General features: G+C 45.0%; 1 protein-coding gene across 2 annotated transcripts in view; it reads right to left on the bottom strand.

Annotated features, from left to right (window-relative positions):
• Positions 1–7360, bottom strand: part of gps1 (G protein pathway suppressor 1) — an 85133-nt gene extending 77773 nt beyond the window's left edge. The window contains exons 1-2 of one of the 2 annotated variants that reach the window (XM_034190390.1): positions 7227–7360; positions 5538–5630 (exon numbers count right to left, since the gene is read on the bottom strand). In XM_034190390.1, coding sequence (XP_034046281.1) covers positions 5538–5630; positions 7227–7259 — 126 coding nt within the window. In that variant the 5' untranslated portion in view covers positions 7260–7360. Of the gene's footprint in view, positions 1–5537; positions 5637–7226 lie in introns of both variants that reach the window. The other variant, XM_034190391.1, reaches the window with a different exon arrangement.
• Positions 7361–16041: the final 8681 nt, after the last annotated feature.

Here is a 16041-nt window from a genome sequence, read left to right as displayed (position 1 = left end):
ACTTCCTGTTCCGGAGTACAGCGGTGTTTTTCTGTATCTGTTAGCTGTTTAATCTGCGTAGTTAGATTGATCTAGTTATCTAGATTACGATTTGTTTCCCAGTGTAATCTTTACGTGCCTTAACTAAAGCACTCCTTCTGCTGAATCACCTCTAAATTATTTACACATTATTCACTTTGAGTGTTTTTAGGAATCTGCTAGCTTAGCATAGCTACTAGCTCTTAGCCGATTTAGCATGGCGGCTTCTCCTGTCTCTCCCGCACTTTTCTGCTCTGGGTGTGAAATGTTTAGTTATTCCTCGGCCTCCTTTAGCAGTAATGGTACTTGTAATAAGTGTAGCTTATTCATAGCTTTGGAGGCCAGGCTGGGCGAATTGGAGACTCGGCTCCGCACCGTGGAAAATCCTACAGCTAGCCAGGCCCCTGTAGTCGGTGCGGACCAAGGTAGCTTAGCCGCCGTTAGTTTCCCTCTGGCAGATCCCGAGCAGCCGGGAAAGCAGGCCGACTGGGTGACTGTGAGGAGGAAGCGTAGCCCCAAACAGAAGCCCCGTGTACACCGCCAACCCGTTCACATCTCTAACCGTTTTTCCCCACTCGATGACACACCCGCCGAGGATCAAACTCTGGTTATTGGCGACTCTGTTTTGCGAAATGTGAAGTTAGCGACACCAGCAACCATAGTCAATTGTCTTCCGGGGGCCAGAGCAGGCGACACTGAAGGAAATTTGAAACTGCTGGCTAAGGCTAAGCGTAAATTTGGTAAGATTGTAATTCACGTCGGCAGTAATGACACCCGGTTACGCCAATCGGAGGTCACTAAAATTAACATTAAATTGGTGTGTAACTTTGCAAAAACAATGTCGGACTCTGTAGTTTTCTCTGGGCCCCTCCCCAATCGGACCGGGAGTGACATGTTTAGCCGCATGTTCTCCTTGAATTGCTGGCTGTCTGAGTGGTGTCCAAAAAACGAGGTGGGCTTCATAGATAATTGGCAAAGCTTCTGGGGAAAACCTGGTCTTGTTAGGAGAGACGGCATCCATCCCACTTTGGATGGAGCAGCTCTCATTTCTAGAAATCTGGCCAATTTTCTTAAATCCTCCAAACCGTGACTATCCAGGGTAGGGACCAGGAAGCAGAGTTGTAGTCTTACACACCTCTCTGCAGCTTCTCTCCCCCTGCCATCCCCTCATTACCCCATCCCCGTAGAGACGGTGCCTGCTCCCAGACTACCAATAACCAGCAAAAATCTATTTAAGCATAAAAATTCAAAAAGAAAAAATAATATAGCACCTTCAACTGCACCACAGACAAACAGTTAAATGTGGTCTATTAAACATTAGGTCTCTCTCTCTTCTAAGTCCCTGTTGGTAAATGATATAATAATTGATCAACATATTGATTTATTCTGCCTTACAGAAACCTGGTTACAGCAGGATGAATATGTTAGTTTAAATGAGTCAACACCCCCGAGTCACACTAACTGTCAGAATGCTCGTAGCACGGGCCGGGGCGGAGGATTAGCAGCAATCTTCCATTCCAGCTTATTAATTAATCAAAAACCCAGACAGAGCTTTAATTCATTTGAAAGCTTGACTCTTAGTCTTGTCCATCCAAATTGGAAGTCCCAAAAACCAGTTTTATTTGTTATTATCTATCGTCCACCTGGTCGTTACTGTGAGTTTCTCTGTGAATTTTCAGACCTTTTGTCTGACTTAGTGCTTAGCTCAGATAAGATAATTATAGTGGGCGATTTTAACATCCACACAGATGCTGAGAATGACAGCCTCAACACTGCATTTAATCTATTATTAGACTCTATTGGCTTTGCTCAAAAAGTAAATGAGTCCACCCACCACTTTAATCATATCTTAGATCTTGTTCTGACTTATAGTATGGAAATAGAAGACGTAACAGTATTCCCTGAAAACTTCCTTCTGTCTGATCATTTCTTAATAACATTTACATTTACTCTGATGGACTACCCAGCAGTGGGGAATAAGTTTCATTACACTAGAAGTCTTTCAGAAAGCGCTGTAACTAGGTTTAAGGATATGATTCCTTCTTTTTGTTCTCTAATGCCATATACCAACACAGTGCAGAGTAGCTACCTAAACTCTGTAAGTGAGATAGAGTATCTCGTCAATAGTTTTACATCCTCATTGAAGACAACTTTGGATGCTGTAGCTCCTCTAAAAAAGAGAGCTTTAAATCAGAAGTGCCTGACTCCGTGGTATAACTCACAAACTCGCAGCTTAAAGCAGATAACCCGTTAAGTTGGAGAGGAAATGGCGTCTCACTAATTTAGAAGATCTTCACTTAGCCTGGAAAAAGAGTCTGTTGCTCTATAAAAAAGCCCTCCGTAAAGCTAGGACATCTTTCTACTCATCACTAATTGAAGAAAATAAGAACAATCCCAGGTTTCTTTTCAGCACTGTAGCCAGGCTGACAAAGAGTCAGAGCTCTATTGAGCTCAGTATTCCATTAACTTTAACTAGTAATGACTTCATGACTTTCTTTGCTAACAAAATTTTAACTATTAGAGAAAAAAATTACTCATAACCATCCCAAAGACGTATCGTTATCTTTGGCTTCTTTCAGTGATGCCGGTATTTGGTTAGACTCTTTCTCTCCGATTGTTCTGTCTGAGTTATTTTCATTAGTTACTTCATCCAAACCATCAACATGTTTATTAGACCCCATTCCTACCAGGCTGCTCAAGGAAGCCCTACCATTATTTAATGCTTCGATCTTAAATATGATCAATCTATCTTTGTTAGTTGGCTATGTACCACAGGCTTTTAAGGTGGCAGTAATTAAACCATTACTTAAAAAGCCATCACTTGACCCAGCTATCTTAGCTAATTATAGGCCAATCTCCAACCTTCCTTTTCTCTCAAAAATTCTTGAAAGGGTAGTTGTAAAACAGCTAACTGATCATCTGCAGAGGAATGGTCTATTTGAAGAGTTTCAGTCAGGTTTTAGAATTCATCATAGTACAGAAACAGCATTAGTGAAGGTTACAAATGATCTTCTTATGGCCTCGGACAGTGGACTCATCTCTGTGCTTGTTCTGTTAGACCTCAGTGCTGCTTTTGATACTGTTGACCATAAAATTTTATTACAGAGATTAGAGCATGCCATAGGTATTAAAGGCACTGCGGTGATTTGAATCATATTTGTCTAATAGATTACAATTTGTTCATGTAAATGGGGAATCTTCTTCACAGACTAAAGTTAATTATGGAGTTCCACAAGGTTCTGTGCTAGGACCAATTTTATTCACTTTATACATGCTTCCCTTAGGCAGTATTATTAGACGGTATTGCTTAAATTTTCATTGTTACGCAGATGATACCCAGCTTTATCTACCCATGAAGCCAGAGGACACACACCAATTAGCTAAACTGCAGGATTGTCTTACAGACATAAAGACATGGATGACCTCTAATTTCCTGCTTTTAAACTCAGATAAAACTGAAGTTATTGTACTTGGCCCCACAAATCTTAGAAACATGGTGTCTAACCAGATCCTTACTCTGGATGGCATTACCCTGACCTCTAGTAATACTGTGAGAAATCTTGGAGTCATTTTTGATCAGGATATGTCATTCAAAGCGCATATTAAACAAATATGTAGGACTGCTTTTTTGCATTTACGCAATACCTCTAAAATCAGAAAGGTCTTGTCTCAGAGTGATGCTGAAAAACTAATTCATGCATTTATTTCCTCTAGGCTGGACTATTGTAATTCATTATTATCAGGTTGTCCTAAAAGTTCCCTAAAAAGCCTTCAGTTAATTCAAAATGCTGCAGCTAGAGTACTGACGGGGACTAGAAGGAGAGAGCATATCTCACCCATATTGGCCTCTCTTCATTGGCTTCCTGTTAATTCTAGAATAGAATTTAAAATTCTTCTTCTTACTTATAAGGTTTTGAATAATCAGGTCCCATCTTATCTTAGGGACCTCGTAGTACCATATCACCCCAATAGAGCGCTTCGCTCTCAGACTGCAGGCTTACTTGTAGTTCCTAGGGTTTGTAAGAGTAGAATGGGAGGCAGAGCCTTCAGCTTTCAGGCTCCTCTCCTGTGGAACCAGCTCCCAATTCAGATCAGGGAGACAGACACCCTCTCTACTTTTAAGATTAGGCTTAAAACTTTCCTTTTTGCTAAAGCTTATAGTTAGGGCTGGATCAGGTGACCCTGAACCATCCCTTAGTTATGCTGCTATAGACGTAGACTGCTGGGGATTTCCCATGATGCACTGTTTCTTTCTCTTTTTGCTCTGTATGCACCACTCTGCATTTAATCATTAGTGATCGATCTCTGCTCCCCTCCACAGCATGTCTTTTTCCTGGTTCTCTCCCTCAGCCCCAACCAGTCCCAGCAGAAGACTGCCCCTCCCTGAGCCTGGTTCTGCTGGAGGTTTCTTCCTGTTAAAAGGGAGTTTTTCCTTCCCACTGTAGCCAAGTGCTTGCTCACAGGGGGTCGTTTTGACCGTTGGGGTTTTACATAATTATTGTATGGCCTTGCCTTACAATATAAAGCGCCTTGGGGCAACTGTTTGTTGTGATTTGGCGCTATATAAAAAAATTGATTGATTGATTGATTGATAAGAATCGCGATTTTATTGATTTTTATTTCTGTTCAGAGATCTAGGATCCTGTGACCATGTACAGACTTTATTTATTTCTGTTTATGTTCAGACATCTCATAATCCAGTGACCATGTACAGACTTTATTTATTTCTGTTTATGTTCAGACATCTCATAATCCAGTGACCATGTACAGATTTTATTTATTTCTGTTTATGTTCAGACATCTCATAATCCAGTGACCATGTACAGATTTTATTTATTTCTGTTTATGTTCAGACATCTCATAATCCAGTGACCATGTACAGATTTTATTTATTTCTGTTTATGTTAAGACATCTCATAATCCAGTGACCATGTACAGATTTTATTTATTTCTGTTTATGTTAAGACATCTCATAATCCAGTGACCATGTACAGATTTTATTTATTTCTGTTTATGTTAAGACATCTCATAATCCAGTGACCATGTACAGATTTTATTTATTTCTGTTTATGTTAAGACATCTCATAATCCAGTGACCATGTACAGATTTTATTTATTTCTGTTTATGTTAAGACATCTCATAATCCAGTGACCATGTACAGATTTTATTTATTTCTGTTTATGTTCAGACAGCTCATAATCCAGTGACCATGCAGAGATTTTATTGATTTTTATTTATGTTCAGAGATCAAAGATCCTGTGACCATGTACAGATTTTATTTATGTTCACAGATGGATCCAGTGACCAATTTCATATTTATTTACTATAAGACTCAATAAAATGTTGCTGACATACAAAACCTGTAAAGCCTAGCTTACCCTAGACAGAAAATTTATAAGAGGTATTGATAATGGAATCGATAAAGAATCTGACCTGATAACGGCATAGATATTGATCAAATCTAATCAATACCTATCCCTAATCATCACATTAAAGAATGTGTGCATTAAGTCATTACCAGTGTTGGATTCTCCACGATATAGTTGGTGTCTGGAGCATTCTGTTGATCTTCCTGGGGATCCGCATCAATCTGCATGGGCTCCACAGACCCCTGGAAGACAAGAGCCACATGTTAGTCTGCACTCAGACAGCTCACACCGTAGAACCTCTCACCAACTTTAAGAATCGTGTAGACACCAAATGAGCAACATGGTGGTTTAGTGGTTCACAATGTTGCCTCACAGCCACAAGTTCCTGGGGTCGCTTCCCATCTGGTCCATTCTGTGTGGAGTTTGCATGTTCTCTATGTGTTTGTGTGGGTTTCCTGTGGGTCCTCTGGCTTCCTCTCACTTATAAAGACATGCAGGTTCGGTGAACTCAAGAGTCCAAATTGGCGGCAGGTGTGAATGTGTTTGTCTCTGTGAGTCCATGTGACAGTCTGGCGTCCTACCCACGGTGTATCTCGCCTCATGACTGCGAAGGCTAGGCTAAAGCCTCCATGACGCTCGACTGAAATAAGTGGGCATAGTCAATGAACACACACAGTTGTATAATGTGCATCTGTCATGTTTAACCTTTAACAGAAACAAAATAATATATATATATATCACTCATCTTCAACCGCTTAGTCCAATGAAGGGTTGTGGGGGGCTGGAGCCTATCCCAGCAGTCATAGGGCACAAGGAGGGGTTCACCCTGGACAGAACGGCAGTCTGCTACAGGGCCACATACACACAAACAAACATTCACACCCGCATGCAAACCACCAGACAATTTAAAGTTCCCAATCCACCTAACCCACATGTCTTCGGATGTGGGAGGAAGCCGGAGTACCCAGAGAGAACCCACGCAAACGCGGGAGAACACACAAACTCCACACGGAAAGGACAGATGTAGGAATTGAACCCAGGCTCATTAAAAGCTTGCTAACGAGTCTTTCATTGGATTCAGGTGTGTTGGAGCAGGGAGACAACTAAGAGTGTCAGGAAGGTACATCTCAAGGATTGAACTTGGGCACCCCTGCCATATAGCTTCACTTTTCATTTAGGAGTCAAAAGAAACCTTTAAACTGGGCAGAAACAGTGGTTTGATTTATGTGCTGATATTAAAGGATTATTATCTGAGCACAACGTCTGTACAGGACAATATCAGACCGAGGTGTTGACAGGTCCGACCGAGTGTTAACGAGGGCCCTGCAAAAAAACTGAGGTCTGATATTCCTGTACAGAGTGAGCGAGCAAGTGTCAATCCAGGAAGTGCTCAACATTTAACATTTCCTGTTTCACTGTGTCCTCAAAATCTGGCACTTCCTGTTTGGGACTCCCTGTCCCATGAGTGATCTTGTACCACTTCGCTCATATTAAACCAGTTAAGCATGGGGATTTGTTAAACCAATTAACCATGAGGATTTGTTAAACCAATTAACCATGAGGATTTGTTAAACCAGTTAGCCGTGAGGATCTCTTAAACCAGCGAACAGTGAAGATTTATTAAGCCAGTTAACTTTAAGGATCTGTCGAACCTGCTAACCAACGATTTATGAAACCATTTAACTGTAAGGATCTGTTAAACCAGCTAACCGTGAGGATTTGTTTATGTTCTCACACTTAGCAGCAGAAAGCTAACTGCTAACTTAAGCTACGGTAATCAGCAACAAACATTCACTGCAAACAGCAACTGGAAAAATACGTCTCTGGAAATCACCTACCTGAAAATTGAAGACTTGAACCGGCAAAGGCATTTTTCAGTCGTTGTGCTTATTTGAAGGTGATAATTTGTCAGAATGACGAAGTAAAAGAGAAAAACTGACAAGGCGCCGTTCTTCTTCGTGTATAATGGCGGTTGGCAACCAGCTTATACGGAGCATTACCGCCACCAACTGGACGCAGTGATAGTCTGGAGGTTAACGTCCCCAAAATAATAAAAAAAAGACAGTAGACTTACACCCTGTGCAGTAATCCTGTATTCTTCAGATAGTCGTAACAGTAATTGAAGCAGATCCCACAGACTCTAGCTTAAGTATGTTCTGTAAGATGACCAGTGGCGCCTCCAGAGATATTTTTCTGGGGTGCTATGGGGGATCTTTGAATTTTTATGTGTGCTATGGGCTCATGTGTCGCAACAGCTCTCTGCTGAACCTTTGCCACATTCACAGCCGTATGCACACGTAGCCACATTCCCTTCTGCAACATTAACTAATGACATACAGAATGGCCAAAATCACACACACAAACATAGACTACTGTTCGATACAAATATTCACACCACAGGTAGACAATACAAGGTTAGCTCACGTGAAACAAACATGAACACATGCAACACAAAAAATATAATTTACTTGATTAGCTGCAAAAAATGTGGTATCCAATATGTAGGAGAAACTAGCCAAACTCTTAAGAGCAGAATGAACAACCATAGACAGAGGCTTAATAAAATGTGTAATTTATTTTTATACCAACACTTTTGCTCATATGGTCATAATGTAGATGACATAGAGGTTATGCCTATAGAGGAAGTATTTTTGGCAGAGGGTGAATGCTTTAGTTTAGCCTCTAAATGATTACAAAGGGAGGAATACTGGTACAAAGAACTAGCCACAATTTATCCATATGAGCTTAATGACAATGTCAAAAAACTAGGTAATGTTTCTAAAAAGATATGGAAAATATTGTCATATGGACATTTTTAACAAAAAACGTAAGTTGAAAAAACGATCAGGTAAGCGCAATAGACAACATGCAACTACAAAGATAGATTTAGAACTTAGATTAAAAGAACTAGTTAACAATTACAATAGACCTGGGTTCGTACATGAACTTATATTAATTTTTTCGGTTCTACAACGAAAACTTGGCATCCTAACAGCTTTAGCTAATATTATATTTTCAAAACAAAGATTACCTAACTATATTCCACTTGTCATAAAAGATTTAGCTAACTTTAGGTTAGGTTTACAAAAAACGGAAAAAACTACAATAACCAAAGATGACAATAAATCTTTCTTGAAAATTCCTTTTCACAACAAAGGCATTGAAATGATCAAACTATCACAGATTCTACATAGCAAACCAATCCAAAAAACTATACCAAATTTCATCAGTGATACCCCCCATTATTATAGTGAGGAAAATAAGTATTTGAACAGCCTGCGATTTTGCAAGTTCTCCCACTTAGAAATCATGGAGGGGTCTGAAATCTTCATCTTAGGTGCATGTCCACTGTGAGAGACATAATCTAAAAAAAAAAAAAAAAAAAAAAAAAAAAAAAAAAAAATCCGGAAATCACAATGTATGATTTTTTTAATAATCTATTTGTATGTTACTGCTGCAAATAAGTATTTGAACACCTACCAACCAGGAAGAATTCTGTCTCTCACAGACCTGTTAATTTTTCTTTAAGAAGCCCTCTTATTCTGCACTCTTTACCTGAATTAATTGCACCGATGTCTCCCATCGAAGGTTTTTGTAAATTACGTTTGGAAAAAAAAAAGCTTACATTTTGCTTCTGGAAACACAAGTCCGATGTGTGGTTTTTGAACGTACAATGTGTGTGAGAACATAAATCATGCACACTGAACTTTTACACCGTGCGATTCTGTGGTACAGTTTGAACTGAAACCAACTACAGTGATTAAAAATATCATACAGTGTCTGCCCAGCTTCAGGACAAATACTGCCATGAACTGCCATGAACACTACTGGCCAGGAGATGGCAGTAGAGACAGTGAACACTTGCCAAAACAAAATTCCAGATAATCCGTGTCTGCTACATTTAAGATGCGTGGAATTTAATAAATGCAAATACAATAACAATGTCTATAAACCCAGATAATATATTCATGAGAGTTTTAGGCACTAGAGTTTAATGCTGTTGTTCGTGGAGCCTGAACATAGTGTCTGAAATGCATTTGTCCTGTCGTGAACGTACTGAGATTACCCTATCCTACCCATAATGCACTGCTGGGCACAGCATGTGTACACTAAAACCTTAAAAATTAGCGCATTATTTTAAAACTAAAACATATATCTGATATTTTCACTTTTTAAAACTTCAGACATGACAGTAATTTTAAACCATAAGTTAAAAATGTATGCCTCTGGATGACTTGCGTGATATTGCCAGCATGTATGGTGTTAAAGGAAATGTTTTTTTTTTCCTTTTGTGTGTGACCAGTTGTTTTTTTTTTTTTTTTTTTTTTGCCAGCGGATAGAGCAGTTTCTCCTTGAAGCAGCTCTCTTCTATTTGCATGGGGTAGAACTATGTTTGTTATGAAACTTTTAACAGGTAATTGCTCAACTGATTTTAAATTTTAAAAATGTTTGTTGCTGTTCAGCTGTGTTTACTACGTTATCGGTCTAAAAGTTATCAGACAAAGATTTAGCGGAAGATAATAGAACGATAATGGTTTTTATAGTTATTTAAAAAGATAATCTGATTATGAAAACTTATCTTCGATAATTATCTGTTATCGGATTATCGGAACTGTGCCTACCACTGTGTATATATATATATATATATATATATATATATATATATATATATATATATATATAGCATAACTAAGGGATGGTTCAGGGTCACCTGATCCAGCCCTAACTGTAAGCTTTAGCAAAAAGGAAAGTTTTAAGCCTAATCTTAAAAGTAGAGAGGGTGTCTGTCTCCCTGATCTGAATTGGGAGCTGGTTCCACAGGAGAGGAGCCTGAAAGCTGAAGGCTCTGCCTGTTGGGAAAGTGTAGTGACACGGACCCACAACAGGGGCCGCAAATGAACGGACAATGGATGAGCCAAAAGTATAACACTTTCTGTTGTGAAATGTGCACAACGAAATACAGACAATTGCAGAATTTGGAATACTGTCAATGTATAAAGGTGACTTGCGGGCAGGCTCGAGGATAGAAGACGTCTGTCTAGTGTAGAGCCGGATCCCCCACGATTTCCACTTGGCTAAGTCTGCAAACTCAAAGTCACAATTTAACAGCTCCAAGCTTAGAAGTAAAGAAACGTTACTACTACCAGCTTAGCTGCGGAAGGCACAAAAGATGGCTGAGAGTTTACCTTCGATGGTAGATGATATCTCGGCAGCGAGGTTGAGATGCTGTCCGGCTTTATGGGATGGCTGAATGAAAATGAGTGGCACCTGTCACTCCCTGCTGCTCTGATGTGGCGGCTGCGCCCTCTCGTGCCTGAAGCCCGCACTTCAGGCAGGGCGCCATCTGGTGGTAGGCCAGCAGTACCTCCTCTTCAGCGGCCCACACAACAGGACCCCCCCCTCAAAGGGCACCTCCTTGCGCCCGACCAGGCTTGTCGGTGTGTCGGGCATAGAAGTCGGCCAGGAGGGCCGGGTCCAGGATGAAGCTCCTCTTCACCCAGGAGCGTTCTTCAGGTCCATACCCCACCCAGTCCACCAAATACTGGAACCCCCGGCCCCGTCGACGGACGTCCAGGAGTCGGCGAACCGTCCATGCCGGCTCCCCATCGATGATCCGGGCAGGAGGCGGTGCCGGTCCGGGAGTGCAGAGGGGAGAGGTGTGGTGTGGTTTGATCCTGGAAACGTGAAAGACAGGGAGGATCCGCCCTGAAGCTGGGAGTTGGAGCCTCACGGCGGCCGGACTGAGGACTTTGATGATCTTGAATGGCCCGATGAATCTGTCCTTCAGTTTGGGGGAGTCCACCTGCAGGGGAATGTCCTTAGTTGACAGCCACACCTCCTGCCTGGGCTGGTATGCAGGGGAACGCCAGCGGTCTGCATGGGCCTTGGCCCTCGTCCGGGCCTTCTCCAGGGCAGAACGGGTGGTGCTCCACACCACACAGACCTCTCCATCCACCATTGGAAATAATGGGGGCTGGTAGCCCAGACACACCTCAAACGGGGAGAGGCCGGTGGCAGAGGACACTTGGCTGTTATGAGCATACTCGATCCAGGCCAGATGGTCACTCCAGGCCGCCGGGTGCGTGGATGTCACACAGCGGAGGGCCTGCTCGAGCTCTTGGTTAGCCCGCTCTGCCTGTCCATTCGTCTGAGGGTGATACCCGGACGAGAGACTCACGGTGGCCCCCAGTTCTCTGCAGAAACTCCTCCAGACCTGAAAGGAGAACTGAGGACCACGATCAGAGACAATGTCAGTTGGTGTCCCATGCAGACGTACGACATGGTGGACCAGGAGGTCTGCAGTCTCCTGGGCCGTTGGGAGCTTCGGGAGGGCCACAAAGTGGGCCGCCTTGGAGAATCAGTCCACTATCGTGAGGATGGTCGTCATGCCCTCGGACGGCGGGAGACCCGTGACAAAGTCCAGGCCTATGTGTAACCAGGGGCGATGAGGCACTGGAAGCAGTTGTAGTAGACCTTGAGTCCTCGAATGGTCCACTTTGCCCCTGGCGCAGGTGGTGCAGGCCTGGACATACTCCGGGACGTCGGCTTCCATGGAGGCCCACCAGAAGCGCTGCCGGACCACTGCCACGGTTCTTCGCACCCCCGGGTGACAGGAAAGCTTGGAACCATGACAGAAGTCCAGGACTGCAGCTCTGGCCTCTGGTGGGACGTATAAGCAGTTCTTCGCGCCTGTTCCCGGGTCTGGGCTTCGTGCCAGGGCCTCCCGGATGGTCTTCTCCACGTCTCAGGTGAGGGTGGCCACGATAGTGGACTCGGGTATGATGGGTTCCGGAGGATCTGACAGCTCGGTCTTGACCTCCTCTTCGAGGACCCGGGACAAGGCGTCAGATCTTTGGTTCTTAGTCCCGGGGTGGTAGGTGATCCGGAAGTCAAAACGCCCGAAGAACAGTGACCAGCGAGCTTGCCTGGGGTTCAGCCACTTGGCGGTCCTGATATACTCCAGGTTCCGATGGTCCGTGAAACCCATAAACGGTACCGCAGCTCCCTTCAACAGGTGTCTCCACTCCTCAAGAGCCTCTTTCACCGCCAGGAGTTCAAAATTGCCCACGTCATAGTTCCGTTCTGCCGGTGTCAACCTGCGTGAAAAATAGGCACATGGGTGGAGAACCTTGTCGGACTCCCTGCTCTGGGACAGCATGGCTCCTATCCCTGAGTCAGAGGCATCCACTTCAACAAACTGGCGGCTAGGATCGGGCTGCACCAGAACTGGCGCAGTCGAAAACCGACGTTTCAACTCCATAAACGCGGCATCGCACCGATCCGACCAGGTGAAGGGGACTTTAGAGGAGGTCAGGGCTGTCAGGGGACTAACTACCTGACTGTAGCCCTTAATGAACCTCCTATAGAAGTTTGCAAAGCCGAAGAACTGTTGCAGTTTCCTATGACTTGTCGGTTGGGGCCAATCTCTCACCGCCACAACCTTGGCCGGATCAGGGGCGACGGAGTTGGAGGAGATGATGAACCCCAGGAAGGACAAAGAGGTGCGGTGGAACTCGCACTTCTCGCCCTTCACAAACAGCCGGTTCTCCAACAACCGCTGCAGGACCTGATGTACATGCTGGACATGGGTCTCAGGATCCGGGGAAAAGATGAGTATATCGTCTAAATATACGGAGAGGAATCAGTGCAGGAAGTCCCGCAAGATGTCATTAACCAAAGCTTGGAACGTCGCGGGGGCGTTAGTGAGGCCGAAAGGCATGACCAGGTACTCAAAGTGACCTAACGGGGTGTTAAATGCCGTCTTCCACTCATCTCCCTTCCGGATCCGAACCAGGTGATACGCATTCCTAAGATCAAGTTTGGTGAAAATTTGGGCTCCATGCAGGGGCGTGAACACTGAATCCAACAGGGGCAACGGGTATCGGTTGCGAACCGTAATCTCGTTCAGCCCTCTGTAATCAATGCATGGATGGAGTCCGCTGTCTTTCTTGCCCACAAAAAAGAAACCAGCACCCATCGGGGAGGTGGAGTTCCGGATCAGCCCGGCAGCTAATGAGTCCCGGATGTAGGTCTCCATTGATTCGCGCTCAGGACGTGAGAGATTGTACAGTCTACTGGATGGAAACTCAATGCCTGGGATCAAATCAATGGCGCAATCATACAGATGGTGCAGGGGAAGAGTGAGTGCCAGATATTTGCTGAAGACGTCAGCAAGATCGTGGTACTCCTCGGGCACCGCCGTCAGATTGGGGGGGACTTTAACCTCCTCATTAGCAGTCAAACCGGGGGGAACCGAGGATCCTAAACACTCTCGGTGGTAGGTTTCGCTCCTCTGAGCCACAACCCCAGACGGCCAGTCAATCCGGGGATTGTGTTTTATCATCCACGGGAAGCCCAAAATTATGCTGGAGGTAGAAGGAGTCACATAAAACTCAATCTCCTCCCGATGATTCCCAAACACTACCAGAGTTACAGGTAGTGTCTTGTGTGTGATTAAAGGGAGAAGGGTGCCATCTAGTGCCCGCACCTTCAATGGTGAAGGGAGCACCACTAGAGTGATCCCTACTTCCCTTGCCCATCTTGCTGTCCAGCAGATTCCCTTCTGACCCCGTGTCCACCAGTGCTGGGGCTTGAAGGGTTAGATCCCCACTCAGGATCGTAACTGGGAGATGTGCAGAAATGCGTGTATGTCCCACGTGAATTTCTTGGCCCACCCTTAGCCCAGTTTCTAAGGGCGGGCATTGGTGTTTAACCGCTTGGGGCAGTCTCTCTGCTGATGCTCGCTTGAGCCGCAGATAAAGCACTCCCCGCGGGCCAGTCTCCTCTGTCTGTTAGAAGGTCTTAATTTAGCCCTGCTTGTGTCCATAGCATCGTCAGCAGGGGGAGCTGTTACCACACAGAGAGCTGAGGCTGTGGAGCGTGGGGAGGGCGGAACCTTTTCGGACCCGGAAGGGAGAGGGACGGCGCGTGCCCGGCCACATCCTTCGTCTTGCTCCCGACGGCGTTCTTCTAACCGATTGTCTAATCGTATAACTAGATCAATAAGCCCGTCCAAAATGTGAACGGGTTGGTGGTGTACAGGGGGCTTCTGTTTAGGACTGCCTGCTTTCCCAGCAGCTTGGGATCTGCTGGGGGACAGCTAACAGCGGCTAAGCTACCTTGGTCCACACCAACTACAGGAGCCTGGCTAGTGGTAGGATTTTCCAAGGTGCAGAGCCGAGTCTCCAATTCGCCCAGCCTGGCCTCCAAAGCTACGAATAATCTACACTTATTACAAGTACCGTTACTGCTAAAGGAGTTCGAGCAATAACTAAACATTTCACACCCAGAGCAGAAAAGTGCGGGAGAGACAGGAGAAGCCGCCATGCTAAACCGGCTAAGAGCTAGTAGCTGCGCTAAGCTAGCGGATTCCTAAAAATACACAAAGTGAATAATGTGTAAATAATTTAGAGGTGATTCAGCAGAGGGAGTGATGTGTGGTCCGCCTGAAGAGGAGGTACTGCTGGCCCACCACCAGAGGGCGCCCTGCCTGAATGGCGGGCTTCAGGCACCAGAGGGCGCAGTCACCGCATGAGAACCCAGGAGCCTGGAGCTAACAGCTGTCACCACTCATCTCATCATTCATCACACCATAAAAGCCTGGCAGAGACGTCACATCCCTACCGAGAAATCAGCTTACCCGACAGGTAAACCTCTCAGCCATAACTGTGCCGTTCGCACATTTCCTGTTTCTAAGTCTGGCAGTCGTATCCTTGTATACTCACAGCTTGGAGCTGGGTGGTGGAAGTTGGAAGGAGTTGGCGTTCCCACTCCTCACTCTTCACTTAAGTATATTATTGGTACTGCACGTACTTAGCGTTCCTGTTTTCCTGGAAGTGGTGGATTATTCCCTCAGGAGGGGACTGTGACTTTGCTGAACTGTTTGCTGGGTGTGCACACACCCACTTGATCTGTTTGTTCTTCCTGCTAGCAGTACCCGATCCGACAGCTGGAGGCAGTGGCCACCTGGGGACTCAGGACTTGGCGGCTTCAGTGTGTTGCAGGTCTCCGCTGGCAGTGGAAATCGTGTGGGGGCCGACTCTTCTCTGGACGGGCATCTCCTATCCTCGAGCCTGCCCACACGTCACCTATTGTTTAATTGACTGTTACCTAAAATCGTATCTGTATTACGTAGTGCACATTTCACAATATTAAATTGTTATCTTTGGCATTTTCATTGTCATTTACGCCCCCTGTTGCGGGTCCGTGTCACTAAACTTTCCCAACAGGATTTCTCGGCCAATCATCGTGAACCACCAATGGAAGGCAGGAGGCGTATTAGGTGAGCTGCAGCAAATCTTAACCGCCTTCACTGCTTGGTTGGATTTGGTAACCGAGCAGAATGTTATACTCAATCGGAGGATGGAGGCTCTCACCTCTCAGGTGGAAGCGCACGTGCAGGGCGCTGCTGCAGCACCTCCTCCTGCTGACCGAGTGCCAAATACAGACATTCCAATGGTCGTTCAACGAACCCCCCCCCCCCCCCCCCCCATCCCCTGAAGCATACATAAGCCCTCCAGAGCCGTACGGAGGTTGTGTTGACGTGCGCAGACTTCCTGATGCAGTGTTTGCTCATCTTTGCATAGCGTCCTGTCATGTACGCGTGTGATGCGAGCCGGGTGGCTTATGTTATAAACTTGCTTCGAGGAGAGG

This window comes from Thalassophryne amazonica, chromosome 16, assembly GCF_902500255.1.
Source record: "Thalassophryne amazonica chromosome 16, fThaAma1.1, whole genome shotgun sequence".
In the NCBI taxonomy this organism is placed as follows: Eukaryota; Metazoa; Chordata; class Actinopteri; order Batrachoidiformes; family Batrachoididae; genus Thalassophryne; species Thalassophryne amazonica.
The sequence above is the reverse complement of the archived record's forward strand: the minus strand, read 5'-3'. Positions and strand labels throughout refer to the sequence as shown.